Source organism: Enhydra lutris, unplaced genomic scaffold (assembly GCF_002288905.1).
Source record: "Enhydra lutris kenyoni isolate GAN:26980312 unplaced genomic scaffold, ASM228890v2 scaffoldscaffold37, whole genome shotgun sequence".
In the NCBI taxonomy this organism is placed as follows: Eukaryota; Metazoa; Chordata; class Mammalia; order Carnivora; family Mustelidae; genus Enhydra; species Enhydra lutris.
Window position 1 is genome coordinate 21,870,866 of NW_019154121.1, and position 20,230 is coordinate 21,891,095.

Consider the following 20,230-nt stretch of genomic DNA (forward strand, 5'->3'; position numbering starts at 1 on the left):
GCTTCTCCCTCTGCGCAACCTCCATCCCCTGCGCATGCTCTCTCTTTCTCAAATTAAAAAAAAAGGGGGGGGGTTAGCTAACTTTTCATGGATGTTATGTAGAATCATTTTGTACAAATAAATTAAAGGGTGGGTGTGGTAGCATTGGAGATTTCTAAATGTTTCTTCTGTATTTTCGAAGTACCTTTTCTCCTTGTGGCCTCTTTCGTATTGGAGACTTGTTGATGATCTTCAGTTTTGTGTTTAAATTTAAGATGAGGACGAGGAACTAAAAAGCTGATTGATAGCTCTGTGTGAAGGGACTGGGCTTGGCAATTGGTAGCCTCTGTACTAGGATGACCCTCTTTGGAGGACTTTTAAAAATGTTAGTGTCTTTCATGTTTTTCTGTGGGGCTGTCCGTTTTTGCATTTTGGAGTTCATGAATCTGCTAGGAAGACAGACAGATGGCTGACTGCAGTGTTTTTGGAGTCAAAAAGCTGTTGAAGGGGGCTAGGGAGAGGGGGGCAAGTGTCTCATTTATTAGTATGTTACTACCTCTTAATCTCCTCTTCTTCACTATGTCTTCTCCCCAGTCCTCACCTGGTATCCCCCAAATGGGGAACTTTCTAGTCTAATTTCTGCATAGAATGAACTTCCTATTTCAGTGGCCACTTGGCTGTGTAATACAGGGAGGGAGGCAGAGGTCCAACTCCTTCTTGTAGATACCTCAGATAAATCCTCCCTTATCCCTGATTTTTGCTTTTTGTTTTTGTTGCTTTAAATCTCCCAGTTCCTGAATCTTTTTAGGGTGTTCTAGCTAGAATTCATTTGCTTTGTGGGGCTATCCTCCTCAGTAGGTGTTTACTATTAGATTTCTCCATTTTTCCAAAGCTTTTTAAAAAAAAAAATCTATGATATTTTTCATCTCTGAAAAATTTGTCTTAAGTACTTACCTTTATTCCTCTAGGGTTTGTTTTAGGTTTTTGTTTTTTGTGGGGTTGGGTTTTTTTTTGTTTTTTTGTTTTTTTGTTTTTTTTTTTTTGGTCTTCATGGGTTTATACTTTTTTAATTTCTTCACTCTTATACTAATGAAATTTTAGGGAAGAATAATAAAAGATGTGTTCAATATGTTATATTTAACTAGAAGTTTTATTAAGAGGTTATGTAGCCAGTGTCTTGTCTTGTCTTTCTTTCTTCTTCTTTTTTTTTTTAAGATCATATTTTTAAGTAATCTCTACATCCAACATGGGGCTTGGACTCCTGAGAGTTGCATGTTCTATGGACTGAGCCAACCAGGCACCCTGGCTGAGCTTTAGTAATTTTATATGTTACGTACACCATTTTTGATGTATTTGTCTTACATCTATACTATGGTTTACTTAATATTTTTAAGTGGACAATTTTTTTTTTTTTAGTTAAGTTAAAGAGACTGTCTTAATGGGTAAAAGAAAATTAGTGTCCTGTGACATCAGTAGTTAGTACCTGCAATTTTTATCATGTACATTAAAACATAATTACTAACATAAAAAAATGATTATCTGAATGCTACCTGAAATCCTCTTGTATGCAGCCAGCATTAAAAGAACCATATTTGAGGGGTGCCTGGGTGGCTCAATGGTTTAAGCCTCTGCCTTCAGCTCAGGTCATGATCTCAGGGTCCTGGGATTGAGCCCTGCATTGGGCTCTCAGCTCAGCAGGGAGCCTGCTTCCCCCTCTCTCTCTGCCTGCCTTTCTGCCTACTTGTGATCTCTCTCTCAAATAAAAAAAATAAAATCTTTAAAAAAAAAATAAAATAGGGGCGGCTGGGTGGCTCAGTAGGTTAAAGCCTCTGCCTTTGGCTCAGGTCATGATCCCACGGTTCTGGGATCGAGCCCCGCATCAGGCTCTCTGCTCTGCAGGGAGCCCGCTTCCTCCTCTTTCTCTCTCTGCCTACTTGTGATCTCTGTCTGTCAAATAAATAAATAAATAAAATAAAAAATAAAATAAATTGGGGCGCCTGGGTGGCTCAGTGGGTTAAGCTGCTGCCTTCGGCTCAGGTCATGATCTAAGAGTCCTGGGATTGAGCACCGCATTGGGCTCTCTGCTCAGCGGGGAGCCTGCTTCCTCCTCTCTCTCTGCCTGCCTCTCTCCCTACTTGTGATCTCTCTGTCAAATAAATAAATAAAATCTTAAAAAAAAAATAAAATAAATAAAACAACTATATTTGGAACAAAAAAAAAAGAATTTAGACAGAGAAGAGAATCTGGCTGATTGGTGTTGAGTGGTTTGGGTTTGGCTCTTTGCCCACTTACTAAACCTTCATTGAGCATGTAATGAATGAGTGGTGCTGGATTCAGAGAATACAGAGGTGAATAAGACACAGTCATTGCCATGAGGGATCTTTCTATCTCTTGGTTTAGTCTGATAGGAAAATAAATAAGTTTAATGGAGTGTTAGAGCTGATGTACAGGGTGCAGTGGAAGCGCACACGAAGAAATAGTCAATCTTATGGGCAAGGAGGAAAAGTCCTATATAGCAGGTGACACTACAAGATTAGTAGGTGCTTCCTGGGGAGTTGGGTTGAGAATGGAGTTGGGTGTAGGTGGAGGCATTCTAGGGAAGTTAGCCTGAGTAAAGATAGAGGGATATGAAATCATAGTAACTGAAAAAAAAGAGTGCTAGATGAGACTTAAAGAGATGAGGCTAGAAAGGTAAGCAGAGCTAGACCTCATGGAGGGACTGGTATATATGTGGGTATGTATGTGTGTATGCCCTGCTAAGGAATTTGGATTTTATCTGGAAGGCTGTGAAAAGCCCTTGAATTAAACAAGCACTAAACAGTTTTGGAGTACTGTGCCCAATCTTGTGGAGGATTTGTGTTTTATTTTTTAATTTTATTTTATAAAAGATTTTATTTATGTGAAGATGAAGGGCACAATCAGGAGAGGGGCAGAAGGAGAGAGAGAGAGGGAGAAGCAGACCCCCCACTGAGCAGGGAGCCCAACTCGGGGCTCAGTCCAAGGACCTTGAGATCATGACCTGAGCCGATGTCAGACGCTTAACTGAGCCACCCAGGCGCTTCAGATTCAAAGTTTTAGACGTGATCCCTTTAGGAACTTAGCTTTTGGTTGAGGGGAATTCAAGGATCAAATAGAAGAACCTACCTAACAAAAAGTTACATTTTTTTACCCAAGTAAATTTAGTTTCCTTAGTGATCGCCTTTTGAAATCCTGCAACCCAACTTTTCATCTTCCTTTCTAGAGTCTCATCAAGTCCTAGCTCAGCTGTTGGACACTTTGCTTGCAATCGGCACTAAACTCCCAGAGAATCAAGCTATCCAGATGCGATTAGTTGATGTAGCCTGCAAGGTAAGAGCATGATGGTTAGATACAGGGTTGCATCTTTCTTGAATAGTTTGCTTTGCCTGGAGAGGTAGTATGAGCTGTAAGATCTGTTTAACTCTATCCCGAATTTGTAACTGAGAATTGCAAAGGACACTTAATGGTTTTAAGAGCTGCCTCATCCTTTTAAGCTGAGTAAGTTGTTACAAAATGAACTTCCTCATCCTCCCAAAAGAAATGAAAATCATTATAGTGGCTGCCATGTATAGTGTGCCTAATAAATGCACTCTGCTTATTAGGGTAGTTTGTATGCAGCTTTTCATGTGTTCTCTGCAGTCCTTTAGGTGAGTACTGTTATCCCTGTTTTACATTGCGGTTTAGGGAGTTTAACTTGCCCAGTCTTTCACAGCTAGGAAGTTGCAGGACCGGGGTTTCCAACTCGTTTCTCTGATTCTACAGCCCATGTTCTTTTTGTTATGCGTTATTGCCTCAATAAACAGACCAATTACAAAGAAATAAGTGTTTCGGAAGATTTTTTAGTTTTTCTTTCTAACTATAAAAGAAATACATGTGTATTTGTTGTGCTTTTGATTTAATTTGCTGCTTTTAATTAGCCACCTTTTGTACATAACTTCTAAACCTTGTAGAATTGATTTTAGTTTTGATGAATTTATTTTGAGAATAGAAAAAGACAAAGACAAATGTGTTTGAATTGTGGAAGAATATTATATTTATGGAATTAGAAAACTGTTTCTGAGCCCCAGGAAAAAGTGTGTCATGTATCTTAATAAACAATAACAACAACAAACAAACCCAGAACACTTTGACAAGTATAATTGAAAGTCTTAAGTGGAAAAAACTAAGGATTGTATGTTTGAGAGAGTAAGTATATATCCATGTAGGAGACTAACATGTCTGTGAGGTTGTGCTTGTGAGAAAAGTGTCTATGAAGTGAATTGTTATGCTTGAGATAACAGTTTCTTCAATTTGCTTTAAATAAGCATTTTATTATAAAGATTTATATTCAAGAAAGAACTGCACTTATAATTCACTGCCCAGAGGTGATCATTATTAGCCTTTTGCGGTATTGCTTTCTAATTTTTTAAACATAGAGCTCCAATCATAATTTATATGCAGTTTTGCATTTTGCTTTTTTATTGACATTATTACAGAAGTATTTTATATTGTAAATATTTTGTAGACATTTTCAATGGGTGCATGAAATTTTGCTCAATAATTAAACTATAGTTTACCTAACCATTCTCCTATAATTGTACATTTATTTTATAACCCCTTTTTATTTTATTTTATTTATTTATTTTTTTTAATTTTATTTTTTTTAAACCTATAATATCTTTTTATCCCCAGGGGTACAGGTCTGTGAATCGCCAGGTTTACACACTATAACCCCTTTTTAAATCATGAATAATATTGCAGTGAATATTGTTAGTCTAAAATATTTTCTGTATTTAGGTTTATTTCCTAACCATAGTAGAATTACTAGTTGAAAGCATTTAGGTTTTTTTTTTGTTTGTTTGTTTGTTTGTTTGTTTTTAAGAGTCGATACTTCTTGCCAAATTGGTTCCCAGAGTGTTCCAGTTTTTATGACCACCAGCAGTGTATGAGAGTGCCTAATTTCACTGTACCACTCTAGCATTGGATATTACTGGTTTTTTTTTTCTCTCCACTCCCCTTCTTTTGGGCCCTCCACTCTGGAAACCATCTGTTTGTTCTCTATTTTTTTTTTTTTTTAAAGATTTTATTTATTTATTTGAGAGATAGTGAGAGAGAGCATGAGCAAGGAGAAGGTCAGAGGGAGAAGCAGACTCCCTGTGGAGCTGGGAGCCCGATGCGGGACTCGATCCCGGAACTCCGGGATCATGACCTGAGCCCAAGGCAGTTGTCCAACCAACTGAGCCACCCAGGCATCCCTGTTCTCTATTTTTATAGGTCTGATTCTCCTTTTTGCTTGTTTGTTTATGTGTTTTTGTTCTGTTTTTTTTTTAGCTTCCATGTGTAAGTAAAATCATATGGTATTTGTCTTTCTCAGTCTGACTTAATTCACTTAGCATAATACCCTCTAGATCCATCCATCTTGTGGTAAATGGCATGTCTCATCCTTTTTTGGTGGCTGCATAATATTCTTCTGTGTGTGTGTGTGTACGTGTGTACATGCACACATATATAGATACTCACACACACTGTATCTTCATTATCCACTCATCTATCAATGGGCCTTTAGGTTGCTTCTATATCTTGGCTATTGGAAACAATGCTACAGTAAACATAGTGAAACATATGTCTTTTTGAATTAATGTTTTCATTTTCTTTAGGTAATACCTAGTAGTAGAATTACTAGATTGTATGGTATTTCTATTTATAATTGTTTGAGGAAACACTATACTGTTTATAGTTATTTTACCAATTTAAATTCCCACCAACAATGTATGATCCATATCCTTGTCAAAACTTGTTATTTCTTGTCTTTTTTATTTTAACCATTCCAGTAGGTGTAAGGTGATATCTCATTGTGGTTTTGATGTGCATTTCCCTGATGACTAGTGATGTTGAGCATCTTTTCACGTATCTTTTGGGCATCACAATCTTCTTTGGAAAAATGTCTATTCATGTCCTCTGTCCAATATTTTATTTTTAAAGATTTTCTTTATTTATTTTAGAGGCAGAGAACGCATGAACAGGGGGTAGGGGCAGAGGGAGAGGGAGAAGCAGACTCAGCCTCCCTGCTAAGCTGGGAGCCTGATGTGGGGCTTGATTCCAGGACCCTTGGATCATGATGTGAGCCAAAGGTGTTTACCTGAGCCACTTAGGCACCCCACCTCTGTCCATTTTTAATTGGATTGTTTTTTGATGCTGAGTTGTAGAAGTTCTTTATATATTTTGGATATTAACCTCTTTTTGGATATATCATTGCAAAAATCTTTTCCTATTTAATAGATCTCCATTTTGTTTGATGGTTTCTTTTGCTATGCAAAGGCTTGTTCTTTTGATGTAGTCCTAGTAGTTTATTTTTGCTTTTGTTTCCCTTGCCTTAGGAGACATACCTGGAAAAATGTTGCTGTGGCCCATGTCAGAGAAATTATTGCTTATGTCCTGTTTTAGGATTTTTGTCATTTCAGATCTCATTTAAGTATTTTTTTTAAAGATTTTATTTATTTATTTGACAGGCAGAGATCACAAGTAGGCAGAGAGGCAGGCAGAGAGAGAGGAAGGGAAGCAGGCTCCCCACTGAGCAGAGAGCCCGATGCAGGGCTCAATCCCAGGACCCTGGGATCACAACCTGAGCTGAAGGCAGAGGCCCTAACCCACTGAGCCACCCAGGCACCCCTCATTTAAGTCTTTAATCCATTTTGAGTTTATTTTTGTGTATGGTGTTAGAAAGTGGTCCAATTTCATTCTCTTACACATAACTATCCAGTCTTCCCAACACCATTCATTGAAGATAGTGTCTTTTCCCCATAATATATTCCACAATATGTCCATATTACCCAAAGTGATCTGCAGATTTGATGCAGTCCCTGTCAGAATACCAACAGCATTTTTCACAGAACAAATAATACTAAAATTTATATGGAACCACAAAAGACCCTGACTGGCCAAAGGAATCTTAAGAAAGAAAAAATAAAACTGGAGGTATCACAACTTCAGATTTCAAGATATACTACAAGTCTTTAATAATCAAAACAGTATGATGGGTATTAAGGAGGGCACGTATTGCATGGAGCACTGGGTGTGGTGCAAAAACAATGAATTCTGTTACACTGAAAAGAAATAAAAAAACAAAAAACAAAAAACCAGTATGGTACTAGCACAAAAACAGACACCTAGATCAATGGAATAGAATAGAAAGCCCAGAGATAAACCCACACTTATCTAGTCAGTTAATATATGACATGACAAAGGAGGCATGGTTATTAATGTTTTAAAACAAAAGACAAACCCATTAATCTGATAGGAGGAAAATGTTTTTCTTTAAATATCCTTTTTATTTTTAATTTATTATTATTTTAAAATTTTCCTTTTTAAAGAGTACTAGTGAGGCTTCATATTTGTGTTTCATTTCTATTTCCTCTCTTCTGAATAAACTTTTCATATTCTTTTCTAGTTTCTCAGTGGGGTTTTGTATGTTTTTTCACCATTTGTAGAGGCTCATAACAGGGTAAAAACTCAACCATTTGAAAATGGTAGATCTGTCAAAAGCTTTTGCAGACTCAAGTAAATAAAGATCATGATGCATAGTTACAGTTAGTGTTTTTATTGCCTAATGCTATTTTGTCTGTGATTTTGTCATACAATGTGCTTTGAGTAAAGAGTCACATATAGTAACCTTTTCAATAGAAATAATACAGAATATGTTCTCTAGCCACAATGGAGTGAAATTAGAAATCAGTAACAGAAAGAAATTTGGGAAGCCCCTAAATATGGAAATTAAAACAACATACTCCTGTAGCACCAATGGGACAAAAAAGAAATCAAAAGAGAAATTTAAAAATACTTGGAGGTGAATGAAAACTCACAGGATGTAGCTAAAGCATGCTTAGAGGGAAATTTATAGCTCTAAATGCCTATGGTAAAAAAGTCAAAGATCAAATCAGTAACCTAACCTTCCACCTTAAGACACTGAGAAAAGAAGAGTGCACTAAATATAAAGTATGCAGATGGAGGGAAATGTGAAAGATTAGAGTGGAAATTAATGAAATAGAGAACAGAAAAACAATGGGAAAAAAAAATCAATGAAACCAAAAGCTTGTTCTTTGAAAAGAAGAACAAAATTGATGAACCTTTAGGTATATTGCCCAGGAAAGAAATAGAGAAGATCCAAATTACCAGAATCAGAAAAGGAAGAGAGCACATCAATACCAATGTGATAGAAATAAGAAAAGATTTAAAAGAAAATTATGAATAATGGTATGCTAATAAAATAGATAACTTAAATGAAATGGACAAATTTTTATAAAGAGACAGACTGCCAAAACTGACTCAAGAAGAAGTAGACAATCTGAATAGACCTATAACAAGTAAAGAAATTAAATTAGTAATGAAAAAACAGAAACCTACTGACAAAGAAAAGCTCATGCTCAGATGGCTTCGTATCAAACATTTAAATAGGAACACCAGTTTTTCACTTTCCCCCAAAATAGAAGAGGAGTGAACACTTCCCAGCTCATTCACTGAAGTTAGTATGAGCCTAAAAACCAAAACCAAAGACCTCACATGAAAAGCAAAATCTAGACCAATGTTTTTTTTTTTTATGAATATGGATGTGAAAATCCTTAACAAAATGCTAGCAAGCCAAATTCAGCTATTTGTAAATAGGATTATACACCATGACCAAATGGGATTTATTCCAGGAATGCAAGTTGGTTCAACATCTGAAAATAAATTAAAAAAGAATAAAGGACAAAACTCCATGATTATCTCAGAATAGATTGAGAAAAAGAATTTGATAAGATCTGATATAATTTCATTATAAAAATAATTTTTAAAAAACCTGGGAGTAGAATAGAACTTCTTCAGCCTGAGAAAGCCATCTGTGAAAAACTGACAGCTAACATACTAATAGTGAAAAATATTGGATGCCTTCCCCACCTAAGATCAGGAACAAAACAGCTATGTTCTTATGTCCTATGTCCATCCTACATTGTATTAGAGGTTCTAGCCAAGGCACTTAGGCAAGAAAAAGAAATAAAAAGCATCTGTCCTGGGAAGGAAGAAATAAAACTATCCCTGTCTATTCATATAACAGGACCTTATACATAAAATATTCTAAGAAATCTTGGGGTGCCTGGGTGGCTCAGTGGGTTAAAGCCTCTGCCTTCGGCTCAGGTCATGATCCCAGGGTCCTGGGATCGAGCCCCGCATCGGGCTCTCTGCTCAGTGAGGAGCCTGCTTCTCCCTCTCCCTCTGCCTGCCTCTCTGCCTACTTGTGATCTCTGTCTGTCAAATAAATAAATAAAATCTTTAAAAAAAAATCCATTAAAAAACTATTAGACATGATAAACAAGTTCAGGAAGGTTGCAGAATACAGTATCAATATAAAAAAATTAATTGTGTTTCTGCTTATTTGCAGTGAGCAATATGAAAATGAAATTAAGAAAATCCATTTATTATAGCATCAAAACTATTAAATACTAATACATTTAATAAAGGAAGTACAAAACTTGTACTTGAAAACTGTATGGATTTTTAAAGGGAACCAAGATGGCCAAAACAGTCCTGAAAAAGAACAACACAGTAACAGGTACACTAGCAGATTTCAAAACTTACTAAGCACCAATAGGTAGATGTAAAGATCGATGAAACAGAATTGAGACCCCCAAAATTAATCCCATGTGTCTTTGGTCAACTTATTTATTTATTTATTTATTTATTTTTAAAATTTATTTGACAGATCGCAAGTAGGCAGAGAGGCAGGCAGAAGAGAGACAGGAGGAGGAGGCAGGCTCCCTGCTGAGCAGAGAGCCCGATGCGGGACTCAATCCCAGGACCCTGAGATCATGACCTGAGCCGAAGGCAGAGGCTTTAACCACTGAGCCACCCAGGCGCCCCTGATTTTTTTTTTAAAGATTTTATTTATTTATTTATTCTAAAGACAGAGATCACAAGCAGGCAGAGAGGCAGGCAGAGAGAGAGGGAGAAGCAGGCTCCCTGCTGAGCAGAGAGCCCGATGAGGGGCTCCATCCCAGGACCCTGGGATCACAACCTGAGCCAAAGGCAGAGGCTTAACCCACTGAGCCACCCAGGCGCCCCTGGTCAACTGATTTTTGAAAGGGTATCCATACCATTCAATGGAGAAGGAACAGTCTATTCAACATGTGGTGCTGGGACAACTGGGTATCCACCTGCAAAAGAAAGAATTTGGAAACTTAACTAACACCATATGTAAAACTCAAAATGTATCAAAGACCTAAATATGCCAGCTACAACTATAAATTTCTTAGAAGAAAATATAGTTGTAGATTTTCATGACCATGGATTTGGCAGTGGATTATTAGATGTGACAAAAGTACAAGGAACAACAACAACAAAAATAGATAAATTGGACTTCATCAAAACTGAAGAATTGTGTTGGGAGGACACTATCAAGAAAGTGAAGACGGTCCACAGAACAGGAAAAAATTTTTGCAAATTTTATGTCTAATGTCTAGACTATATAAAGATTTCTTACAGCCTAACAATAAAAATGCAAATAACATAATTAAAAAATGGGCAAAGGATCTTAAAAAGGCATTTCTCCGAAGAAGATATACAAGTAGCCAATAAACAAAAAAATGATGCTTAGCATCATCAGTCATTAGGGAAATAAGAATCAAAACCACAATGAGATGCAGTTTCACACCTTTCGGATGGTTATGCTAAAGAAGGCTCGACCATACCAAGTTTTGGTGAGGACTTAGAATAATTGGAGCTCTTCTCCATTTCTGATGGAAACGTAAAATGCCTCAGCTGCTTTGGAGACTAGTTCAGCGGTTCTTCAAAAAATTAAAGATACAGGCTTACTGTATGACCCAGCAATTCCACTTGTAGATATATTCACAGCAGCATTATTCATAACAGCCAAAGAAACAATACAAAGGTTGAAAGATTCACCACAATTCAAAGGGTGAATTCTTTATAACATTTTATTTATTGAAATGTAACTCACATAGCATGCTTTTCATCCTGTTAGTATACACAATTCAGTGGTCTTCAATATTTTTGTGCATGGGGACAATCACCATCACAGTTAATTTTCCAACATTTTCATCATTTCAAAGAGATGCCCTTTTGTGACCAAGCACATAGATATCCCTCTATCTATCCCAGCCTTCAGTACCTACCTACTGATCGAATTTCTGTCTCTGTTAGATTTGCCCATTATGGAAATTTCATGTAGATGGAATCATATAAGTTTTTTGTAAGTAGCTTCTTTCATTTGCCATGTTTTTGAGATACATCCAGGTGTTGTATATATTAATATTTCATTCCGTTTTATGCTCAAAGAATATTCTACTGTATTTTGTTGATCCATTCATCAGCTGCTGAGATGGTCATTTGGGTTGTTTCCACCTTTTGAGTATTATGAATATTGTTGGTATAAACATTTATGTGCAAATTTTGTGTGAAAATGCTTCAGTTCTCTTGATAGATGTGTTTACAAGTTTTGGTTGGAAGTATGTTTCAGTTTTGTGTTTTTTTTTAAGATTTTATTTATTTATTTGACAGAGAGAAACACAGCGAGAGAGGGAACCCAAGCAGGGGGAGTGGGAGAGGGAGAAGCAGACTTTCTGCCGAGCAGGGAGCCCGATGCCAGGCTCAATCCCAGGACTCTGGGATCATGACCTGAGCCAAAGGCAGATGCTTAACAACTGAGCCACCCAGGCGCCCCATGAGTTCAGTACTTTTGGGTCTATTTATCCTGGGAATGAAATGGCAGGGCCATTAAACCTATATTTAACTTTTTTGTTAAAATTTTTTTGAGTTGTGGTAAAATACACATGAATTTTTTTACTTTAAATAAATTGAATATTTTTTAAAAAATTAAATAAAATATGCATAACATAAAATTTACCATTGTAATCATTTTACAGTGTACAGTTCAGTGGCATTAATTATATTATCTTACACCACCATCACCATCATTCATTCACCCATCTCTTCACTTTACAAAACTGAAACTTTATGAGTTAACCAGTTATTTCGCATTTTCCCCTTATCCCCAGTCCTTAGTAAGATGCTAGGTGCCTTTCGCTAAGAAAGAGAATTTTGGGAAAGTATTGGGTTGAGACAAAAATCCAGACACTTCAGCAATTTCAGACTTACTGCCAAATTATAAAATAATGTACGGCTGCCTGGGTGGCTTAGTTGGTTGGGTGACCGACTCTTGATTTTGGGTGAGGTCTTAATCTCAGGGTTCTGAGTCCAAGCCTTGTATTGGGCTCCCTGCTGGGCGTGGAGCCTACTTAATAATAATAATAATAGTGATGATGATGATGATGATGATGTAAAGAATTTCCATATATCCCTCTTCCTGATTCACTAATAGTTAACATATTCCCACATTTACTTTATCATTATCGCTGTGTATATACATATTATCTTTTCCTGAACCATGTAACAGTAAATTGCAGTCATAATGCCCTTTTTCCACCAAAGTAATACTTAAATACTTAAGTGTATTTCTTAAGAAGGGTATAATTTTGGGACATCTGGCTGGCTCATTCAGCTAAGCGTCCAACTCTTGATTTTGGCTCAGATTATGATCTTAGGGTTGTGAGATCAGGCTGTGTGTGGAAGTCCACATTGGGTGTGAAACCTGCTTAAGATTCTCTCTGTTCCTCTGTACCTGTTAACCGCCCCCCACACATGCACGCGCATTCTCTCTCTGAAATAAATAAATACATCTTTTAAATAAAAAGGATGTAATTTTTATAAACAGTGCTGTTCTGAAAATCAGGAAATTTAACTTCATACAACACTAATACTAATCTCAGCCTTTATTCACATTCTACTGATTGTCCCAATATTATCCTTCATATAAATTTTTCTTCCTGGTTCAAGGTCACAGAATGCATTTAGTTTCCATCCCTCTTCTTTAATTTGGAACGGTCCCTCATCCTGTCTTTGTCTTTCATGACCTTGACGTTTTTGAAGAATATAGACCATTTATTATAGAATGTCTTTTAATCTGTGTTTATCTGTTCAGTCTGTATAATCTGTATTTCCTCTGTTTAGATTCAGGTTATATATTTTGGCAGGAATACTACATAAATAATATTTGTTCTCAGTTTCTCACATTATAAGGCACAGATGAGGTTTGACTCATTATTGTTAACTTTGATACTTGATTAAGGTGATGACTACCAGGTTTTTAGTTGTAGAGTTACAGTTTTTCCTGTGATTAAAAGTGGTTTATGGGAGATACTTTGAGTTAATGTAAATATCCTCTTTCCCATCAAATTTTACTCCCTGTTTTAGGGGACTATTAATAAATTTTGCTGAGTCAGCTGTTACTCTGGTCATTGCAAAATCATCATTTTCTAACTCTTATTCCTTATTAGTTGACGTACTACTGTAAATAAAGCTTTCCCTCCCTTCCTTTTCTTCTCTCTCTCATTTTATTCGATATATTATAATTTATTTCTATCATTATTATTGTTTGAAGTTCAGATTGTTTCTTTACATGTCTTTCAAATACAGGGTATGAATCTGCCATTTTTTTTCATAGTAGGAAGAAAGTCATGCCTTCAGGTACTCTTAACTCTTCAAAGTTCTTCTCATTTTATACTGTCAGTAATCCTTTGAGGTACATTGTACAGCTAATTCTCATTTGAAAAGATTTGGTTCACAGGTTTGGCTAGGAAATTAATATTCTTTTCATATACAGCATCTGTACAACCGAAGTTGGAGATCCGCTTTCCTTCCTACCTATGAAGATTTTTCCAGTAGAAAAAATATTCTTGTCATTTTTTTAATAAGGCTTTCTCAGAGCCTAGTTTTAATTCTTGTCTGTCTCTCTCTCACCTTTCCATCCAGTCTCTGTTTCTTTTCTGTTCCTTTAATTCTGTGGCGTAAGTATAGTAAACTCTTAACAGGCAGCAGATAGAACCATATAGCATTTTTATATTTATAAAACTCTACTCAGATATTATGTATGGTTTGTCAGGAGAGTGTACCTGTTAAATCATTTGCATACAAAGTGCACTGAGTTTTTGTCTGTGCTTGAAAACAATCCATATTGAAGCTGAATGAGTCATTAAGTTATTTTTGTCTTACTTAAGGAACTTCATTCTCAGATTTTCTTGATACACTTAACCATTGATTTTTTTTTTCCCTTATAGCAATAGTTTTAAACGGGTTGGTTTAGTTTATTTTTGGCACAGATTGCTCTTACTCTTGGGGATGTGGTTTGCTTACTCACTCCATCAGTATAAAAATGATGTCACTTTGGTGGCCTGGGTATAACACCAAAATAGCATCATCTGCAGAGCAGACATGCTAGGAAGCTATTAGTGATGATGGCGTGATGCGAGAAGTGACCTGTATGGGAAGGGCATCATAGAACTGTAATTGCTGCCCTGAGGGTGTGATGGAGACTTCCGCTGTCTTTCAGCTTAACATTCAGCATGCAGGAATAGGCTGGTTCTATAACAGTGTTGCCTGGTTACCTTAATAGACATGGGAAGGTTTCAGTTTGTTGTTTAAAAATCAAAGTATTCAGTGGAAGCAACCTTCAGGGGTTGGTGCTTCAGTAAACAGTTTAGTTATGAGAAATATGTTTTCATACTAAAATGGTTTGTTAGTAAAATCCTGCTGTATTAACTGAGAAAGTCATTGTCACCTTCATATCTAAAGTTACTCATAATTTCTCAGTTTCATTGGCTTAATTTGATTGATAATTTTGAGCTTTATGTATAAGACATTCTGAGGACATGAGTGTTAGTTTCACATTTTTGCAGCCTAAATAACTTGGAGGCAAGAATTAACTCTGATCTAAAATGTTTGAGTGAACCATTTTTATAATGAGAGGCTTTGTTTCTGAGCACCCCACCCTCAGCATAGTGGCTTTCTCCCCAGGTTTCCTTTGTTCTTTTCTCTAAGTAAGCCTACCTGCCCATCCCATATCCACATGGGACATAGCTTCTCACCAAGTCTAGTTTCCTGCTTAATTCAGGAATCTTCTCCTGGAGCATTCTGGCGTGAGCCAGTAACAGATGCTCTCTATCTTTCATGACAGACTGCCCTGTCTATCCGTCACTAGAAAGTTCATGCTTGTGTGTTCTAGATCAGCAGACCTGTTTCATCCAGGTGCCCACTCTTACCTCTAACCCTTCTCCATTTATCTGATTTTTGCCATCACTTGGTCTTCTTTTCCTTGCCTGTTTTCCTTCTCTTCTTAAGTAGGTTGGGTGTTGTTTTTTTTAAGTACATGCTAAACGCTAGGCACTATGATAGGCGCTTGTACTTACTGAATGTTTGTTATGTCCCATATACTATTAGCTAATTTTACATTCAGTAATCCTTTTGGGAGACGCTGCAGGGAGGGAGAGAGAGAAAGCGAGATCGAGTGAGTGTGAGGGCACAAGGGGAGGGATGGGGGAGAGGGAGAGAGAGAATCCCAAGCAGGCTCCATGCCTAGGGCAGGCCTGGATCCCACAACCCTGATATCATGACCTAAGCTGAAATCAGAGGAGTTGGATGCCTAGCTGACTGAGCCACCCAGGCGCCCCCATACGGTGATTATTAAATGAGTTCATTTAGTATACTCACTACAAAACTTCATGGTAGAGGATATTATCCTATTTTTACAAAGTAGGGATTTCTATAAAAACTTGTGGGGTTTAGTGAAGATCACGTAGAGACTATGTAGCAGGGCCAGCAGTTAAACCTAGGTCTGTCTGACTTCATCCCTGCTCCTTTAGCTGTGCTACTTTGCCTCTCAGACAAGAGGTGAAACAATTAATGGAATCCACTTTGTCTGCAGAGCTCCTACGCTTCCTTGAGGCATTCTCTGAACCTTTTTGGGTGTGGTGCTGTTACTGCTGCCTCTTTCTTTCTTTTCTTTTTTTTTTTTTTTTAAAGATTTTATTTGTTTGACAGATGGAGATCATAAGTAGGCAGAGAGGCAGGCAGAGAGAGAGGAGGAAGCAGGCTTCTGCTGAGCAGAGAGCCTGATGTGGGGCTCGATCCCAGGACCCTGAGATCATGACCCGAGCCGAAGGCAGAGGCTTAACCCACTGAGCCACCCAGGCGCCCCTGCCTCTTTCTTTTTATGTTCTTAAAAATACATTTATGATTCTTATGGATAATGTAATATTTTTCTTTTTTTAAAGATTTTATTTATTTACAAACAATTTATTTATTTGAGAAAGAGAACATGCATGCACACACGCAGCGGGAGGGGCAGAGGGAGAGAATCTTCAAGCAGATTCTCTGGTGAGCATGGAGTCCAGTTCAGGGCTTGATCCCACCACTCATGAGATCATGACCTGATCCAAAACTAAGAGTTGGACCCTTAGGCAATTGAGCCACCAAGGCACCCCAAGATTTTATCTTTAGGTCATCTCTACACCCCACATGGGCCTTGAACTTACGACCCCAAGATCAAGAGTCACACGCTCTACTGACTGAGCCAGGTAGGCACCCCTGTTTTTCTAATGTTTATGAAACTGTACAGTTATTTTATTTTTCCTCATGTGTATTTAGACTCTTAATTTTTTTTTTAAAGATTTTATTTGTCTATTTGACAGAGATCACAAGCAGGCAGAAAGTCAGGCAGAGAGAGAGGAGGAAGCAGGTCCCCCGCTGCGCAGAGAGCCAGACGCGGGGCTCGATCCCAGGACCCTGAGACCATGACCGGAGCCGAAGGCAGAGGCTTTAACCCACTGAGCCACCCAGGCACCCCTAGACTCTTAATTTTTAAAACTTTTTTATTATTAACGTGTAATTATTATTTGTTTCAGGGGTACTGGTATTCATCAGTCTTTTTTTTTTAAGATTTTATTTATTTATTTGACAGACAGAGATCACAGGTAGGCAGAGAGGCAGGCAGAGAGAGAGGAAGAGAAGCAGGCTCCCTGCTGAGCAGAGAGCCCAATGCAAAGCTGGATCCCAGAACCCTGGGATCACAACCTGAGCTGAAGGCAGAGGCTTTAACCCACTGAGTCACCCAGGCGCCCTGGTATTCATCAGTCTTACCCAACACCCAGTACTCACCACAACACGTACCCTCCCCAGTGCCCATCACCCAGCCACCCAGTCTTTCCCACCACCCTCCTCTCCAGCAATTCTCAATTTGTTTCCTAAGATTAACTCTCAAACTTGCAGAAAAATTGCAAGTCCAGTAATAGAGAACTTTGTTTTCTTGTGAACTATTTTAGAATAAGTTGCTAACATAGTGCCCCATTACTTTTGAATACTTCATTGTGTATTTTCTATAAAGATATTTTCCTACATAACTTCAGTGTGATCATCAAAATCAGGACATTAACATCAGTGTATACTACCATTTGATCCTCAGACTTCACTCAGATTTCACTATTTCTCCCAATCATGTCTGTTACTGGTAAAGGAGCCAGTTCAGAACCACATATTGCATTTTAGTTACATCACATCTCTTTAGTCTTCTTCAATCTGGAATAATTCCTAGTCATTACTCGATTTTATGATTTGATGTTTTTGAAAATTATAGGATAGGTATTTTGTAGGACCTTTCTGAATTTGGATTTGTCTGATATTTTCTCATAATTAGATTTAAGTTACCACCTTTGGCAAGAACTTACTGCATCCTGTTAGGTGCTACGCCATTTTGATTTGTCGTACTACTAATGATGTTAACTTTGATCACTTGGTTAAGATAGTGTCTGTCATGTTTCTTCACTGTAAGGTTACTCTTTCCTTTGAAATGAGTAAGTATTTTCTGGGATGGCACTTGGAGACTATGTAAATATTCTGTCACCAAACTTTCAGTTTGTTTATATTGGTTACAAACTCACAGATACCTTGTTTATTCAGTGGATCATAGTCTGTTACTACAATTGTTCACCTTGATGTTCAAATTTTCCTGATTTGAAGAACAGCAATAACAACAACAAACTGTTTCCTGATTTGGCCAAATAAGAGCCCCTTTGAGCTGGTTTCTCTGTTCTTTTGACTTCTTTTATTTTTGAATACTTCCTTCTTTTCTGGCAGAATAAAATAATCCAGGCTCATCTTGTACTTCCCGTACTCTAGCTCCAGGATCAGCTATACTGTATTTACTTATCTGATACATCTTCCTGTTTGTTCAGTGTGTGTGTGTGTGTGTGTGTGTGTGTGTATCACTTATACAAAGTATTGGTAGCCTAGTTAGCTAATCACAAGAATTGGTTATTAATTTAGTGTCAATATGTTTTATCACATAGTAATTAGAAACTGGAGTGATTCTTCATGCCGGAGACTGGTGATATTTGGGAGTAACAGTATAAATATATTTGAGGAAAACGGATGTTGTGGAGCTTTTTAAGTATTTAAGGTGCAAATGCCCAATTCTGTACATGGTGACAAAGTTTTCAAAATCATGGAGTTATTTATGCAGCTGAGTGGGGAAACGAGCTCTAGGCTGAGTGGGTGTCAAGAGTGTTCCGTATCAGCTCTTCCACTAAGTTATCTGTGTTTTAGACATATCACTTAATCCTTATGGTCCTGTAAAATAGGGGATTGGCAAAAAAAGGCAGGTGGAGAGAAATGGGTGATTATTGAGCGTACTTCCAGAAGCAGTTGTGATTTCAAATCAGTGGTTTCATTTATAAATAGAAAATCCTAGAAAATCTGAACTTGAAGGGAGTATCTAAAGATACCTGTTTTTGACATTTATGTATATAGTTATCCTGTAATGAAACCATATATATACTTTATCTGTGACCATCTACCTTTCTTACTATTTTAGATTATGGCAACAATTGCTAATAATCATATTAAGCTTGTAGTGTATCAAGCTTTGTTGTTTTTTGTTTTTCTGTTTTACATTTTATCCCTATTTGAGCCTCATGATAACCCTGTAAGTTAGCTGAGACAGCTATGACTGTCCTTTCTTTATAGATGAGGAAGTGAGGCTTTGAGAGAAGTGACTTTTGACTCTTGACTGATTTACACATATCATGAGTCACAGCTGAAATTTGAAGCTGGTTATATATATATATAATGCTTTATATATATATGCATATATATACTCTATATTATGGAAATTGCAGATTTACTGTAATTTCCAGTTTTGAGTGTACATTTGACAATTTTTTATGCTGTGCAATCTTTTCATGGATTTTTCTCCTCTCACTTTTTGTCTTTGTCTGACCCAGGATTTTTGGTGTTTTTTGCTCTAGTATTTTAAAGCAAATCGCTGACATCATGTTATTTAAATCATAAATACTTAATTATATATTTATAACTGATCATTTTAAAAAATATAGCCATGATGCAATTATTAACAGTACTTTATATCAATTCATACCAGTTCATATTAAAATTTCCTTAATTGGATTAATCATATCTTTTTATAGTTGATTTCTTTTGGTTTAGCATCCAAAAAGACCTATGTATTGCATTTGGATAGTCTCTTAAATTTCTTTTAATCTGTAACAGTGCCCCCTTTTGTTCTTTTTTTTTTCTTTTTTTTTTTTTTTAAAGATTTTTATTTATTTATTTGAAAGAGAGACAGTGAGAGAGAGCATGAGCGAGGAGAAGGTCAGAGGGAGAAGCAGACTCCGCATGGAGCTGGGAGCCCGATGCGGGACTCGATCCCAGGACTCCAGGATCATGACCTGAGCCGAAGGCAGTCGTCCAACCAACTGAGCCACCCAGGCGTCCCTTATTTTTTCTTTAAATGCCATAAATGTATTGAAGAACATGGATCATTGGATCTTTTTTTTTTTAAGATTTTATTTACTTATTTGACAGACGGAGATCACAAGTAGGCAGAGAAGCAGGCAGAGAGAAAGGAGGAAGCAGGCTCCCCGGTGAGCAGAGAGCTCTATGTGGGGCTCGATCCCAGGACCCTGGGATCATGACCTGAGCTGAAGGCTTTAACCCACTGAGCCACCCAGGCGCCCCTGGATCATTGGTCTTAAAGAATGTTCTCTACTCTGGATTTGTTTGAGCTTTCTTTTGGTGTAATATCAATGTTGACAGTGGGAAATGCCCTACTTACTGGTTTCTTTGTCCTTTTGATCTGGACTCCATTAATCCTTGATACCATCCTTGCTTTCTGGGGCAAGGTGTCCCAGGCTCTTACATATTTTGCCCCAGTCCTGAAACTAGCCATTTTTGTAAAGAGTCTTTGAACCCAGATTTTAAAACTTCAAGTCCCATTCACTTTTCTTTATACCAGTGTCTTTGAAACTGAGCCTAGTGATCCATTGGTGGGTAATGCAACCAGTTTTATAGGCCATGATTAATA

At 37.3% G+C, this 20,230-nt stretch overlaps 1 protein-coding gene across 1 annotated transcript in view; it reads left to right on the top strand.

Moving 5' to 3' along the window:
* The window catches only part of LOC111154473 (integrator complex subunit 4), a 112,934-nt gene that overhangs the window by 26,122 nt on the left and 66,582 nt on the right, over positions 1-20,230 (top strand). Inside the window, exon 4 of the mRNA XM_022514084.1 lies at positions 3,221-3,327. Within this exon, the coding sequence (XP_022369792.1) occupies positions 3,221-3,327 (107 nt within the window). The remainder of the gene's footprint in view (positions 1-3,220; positions 3,328-20,230) is intronic.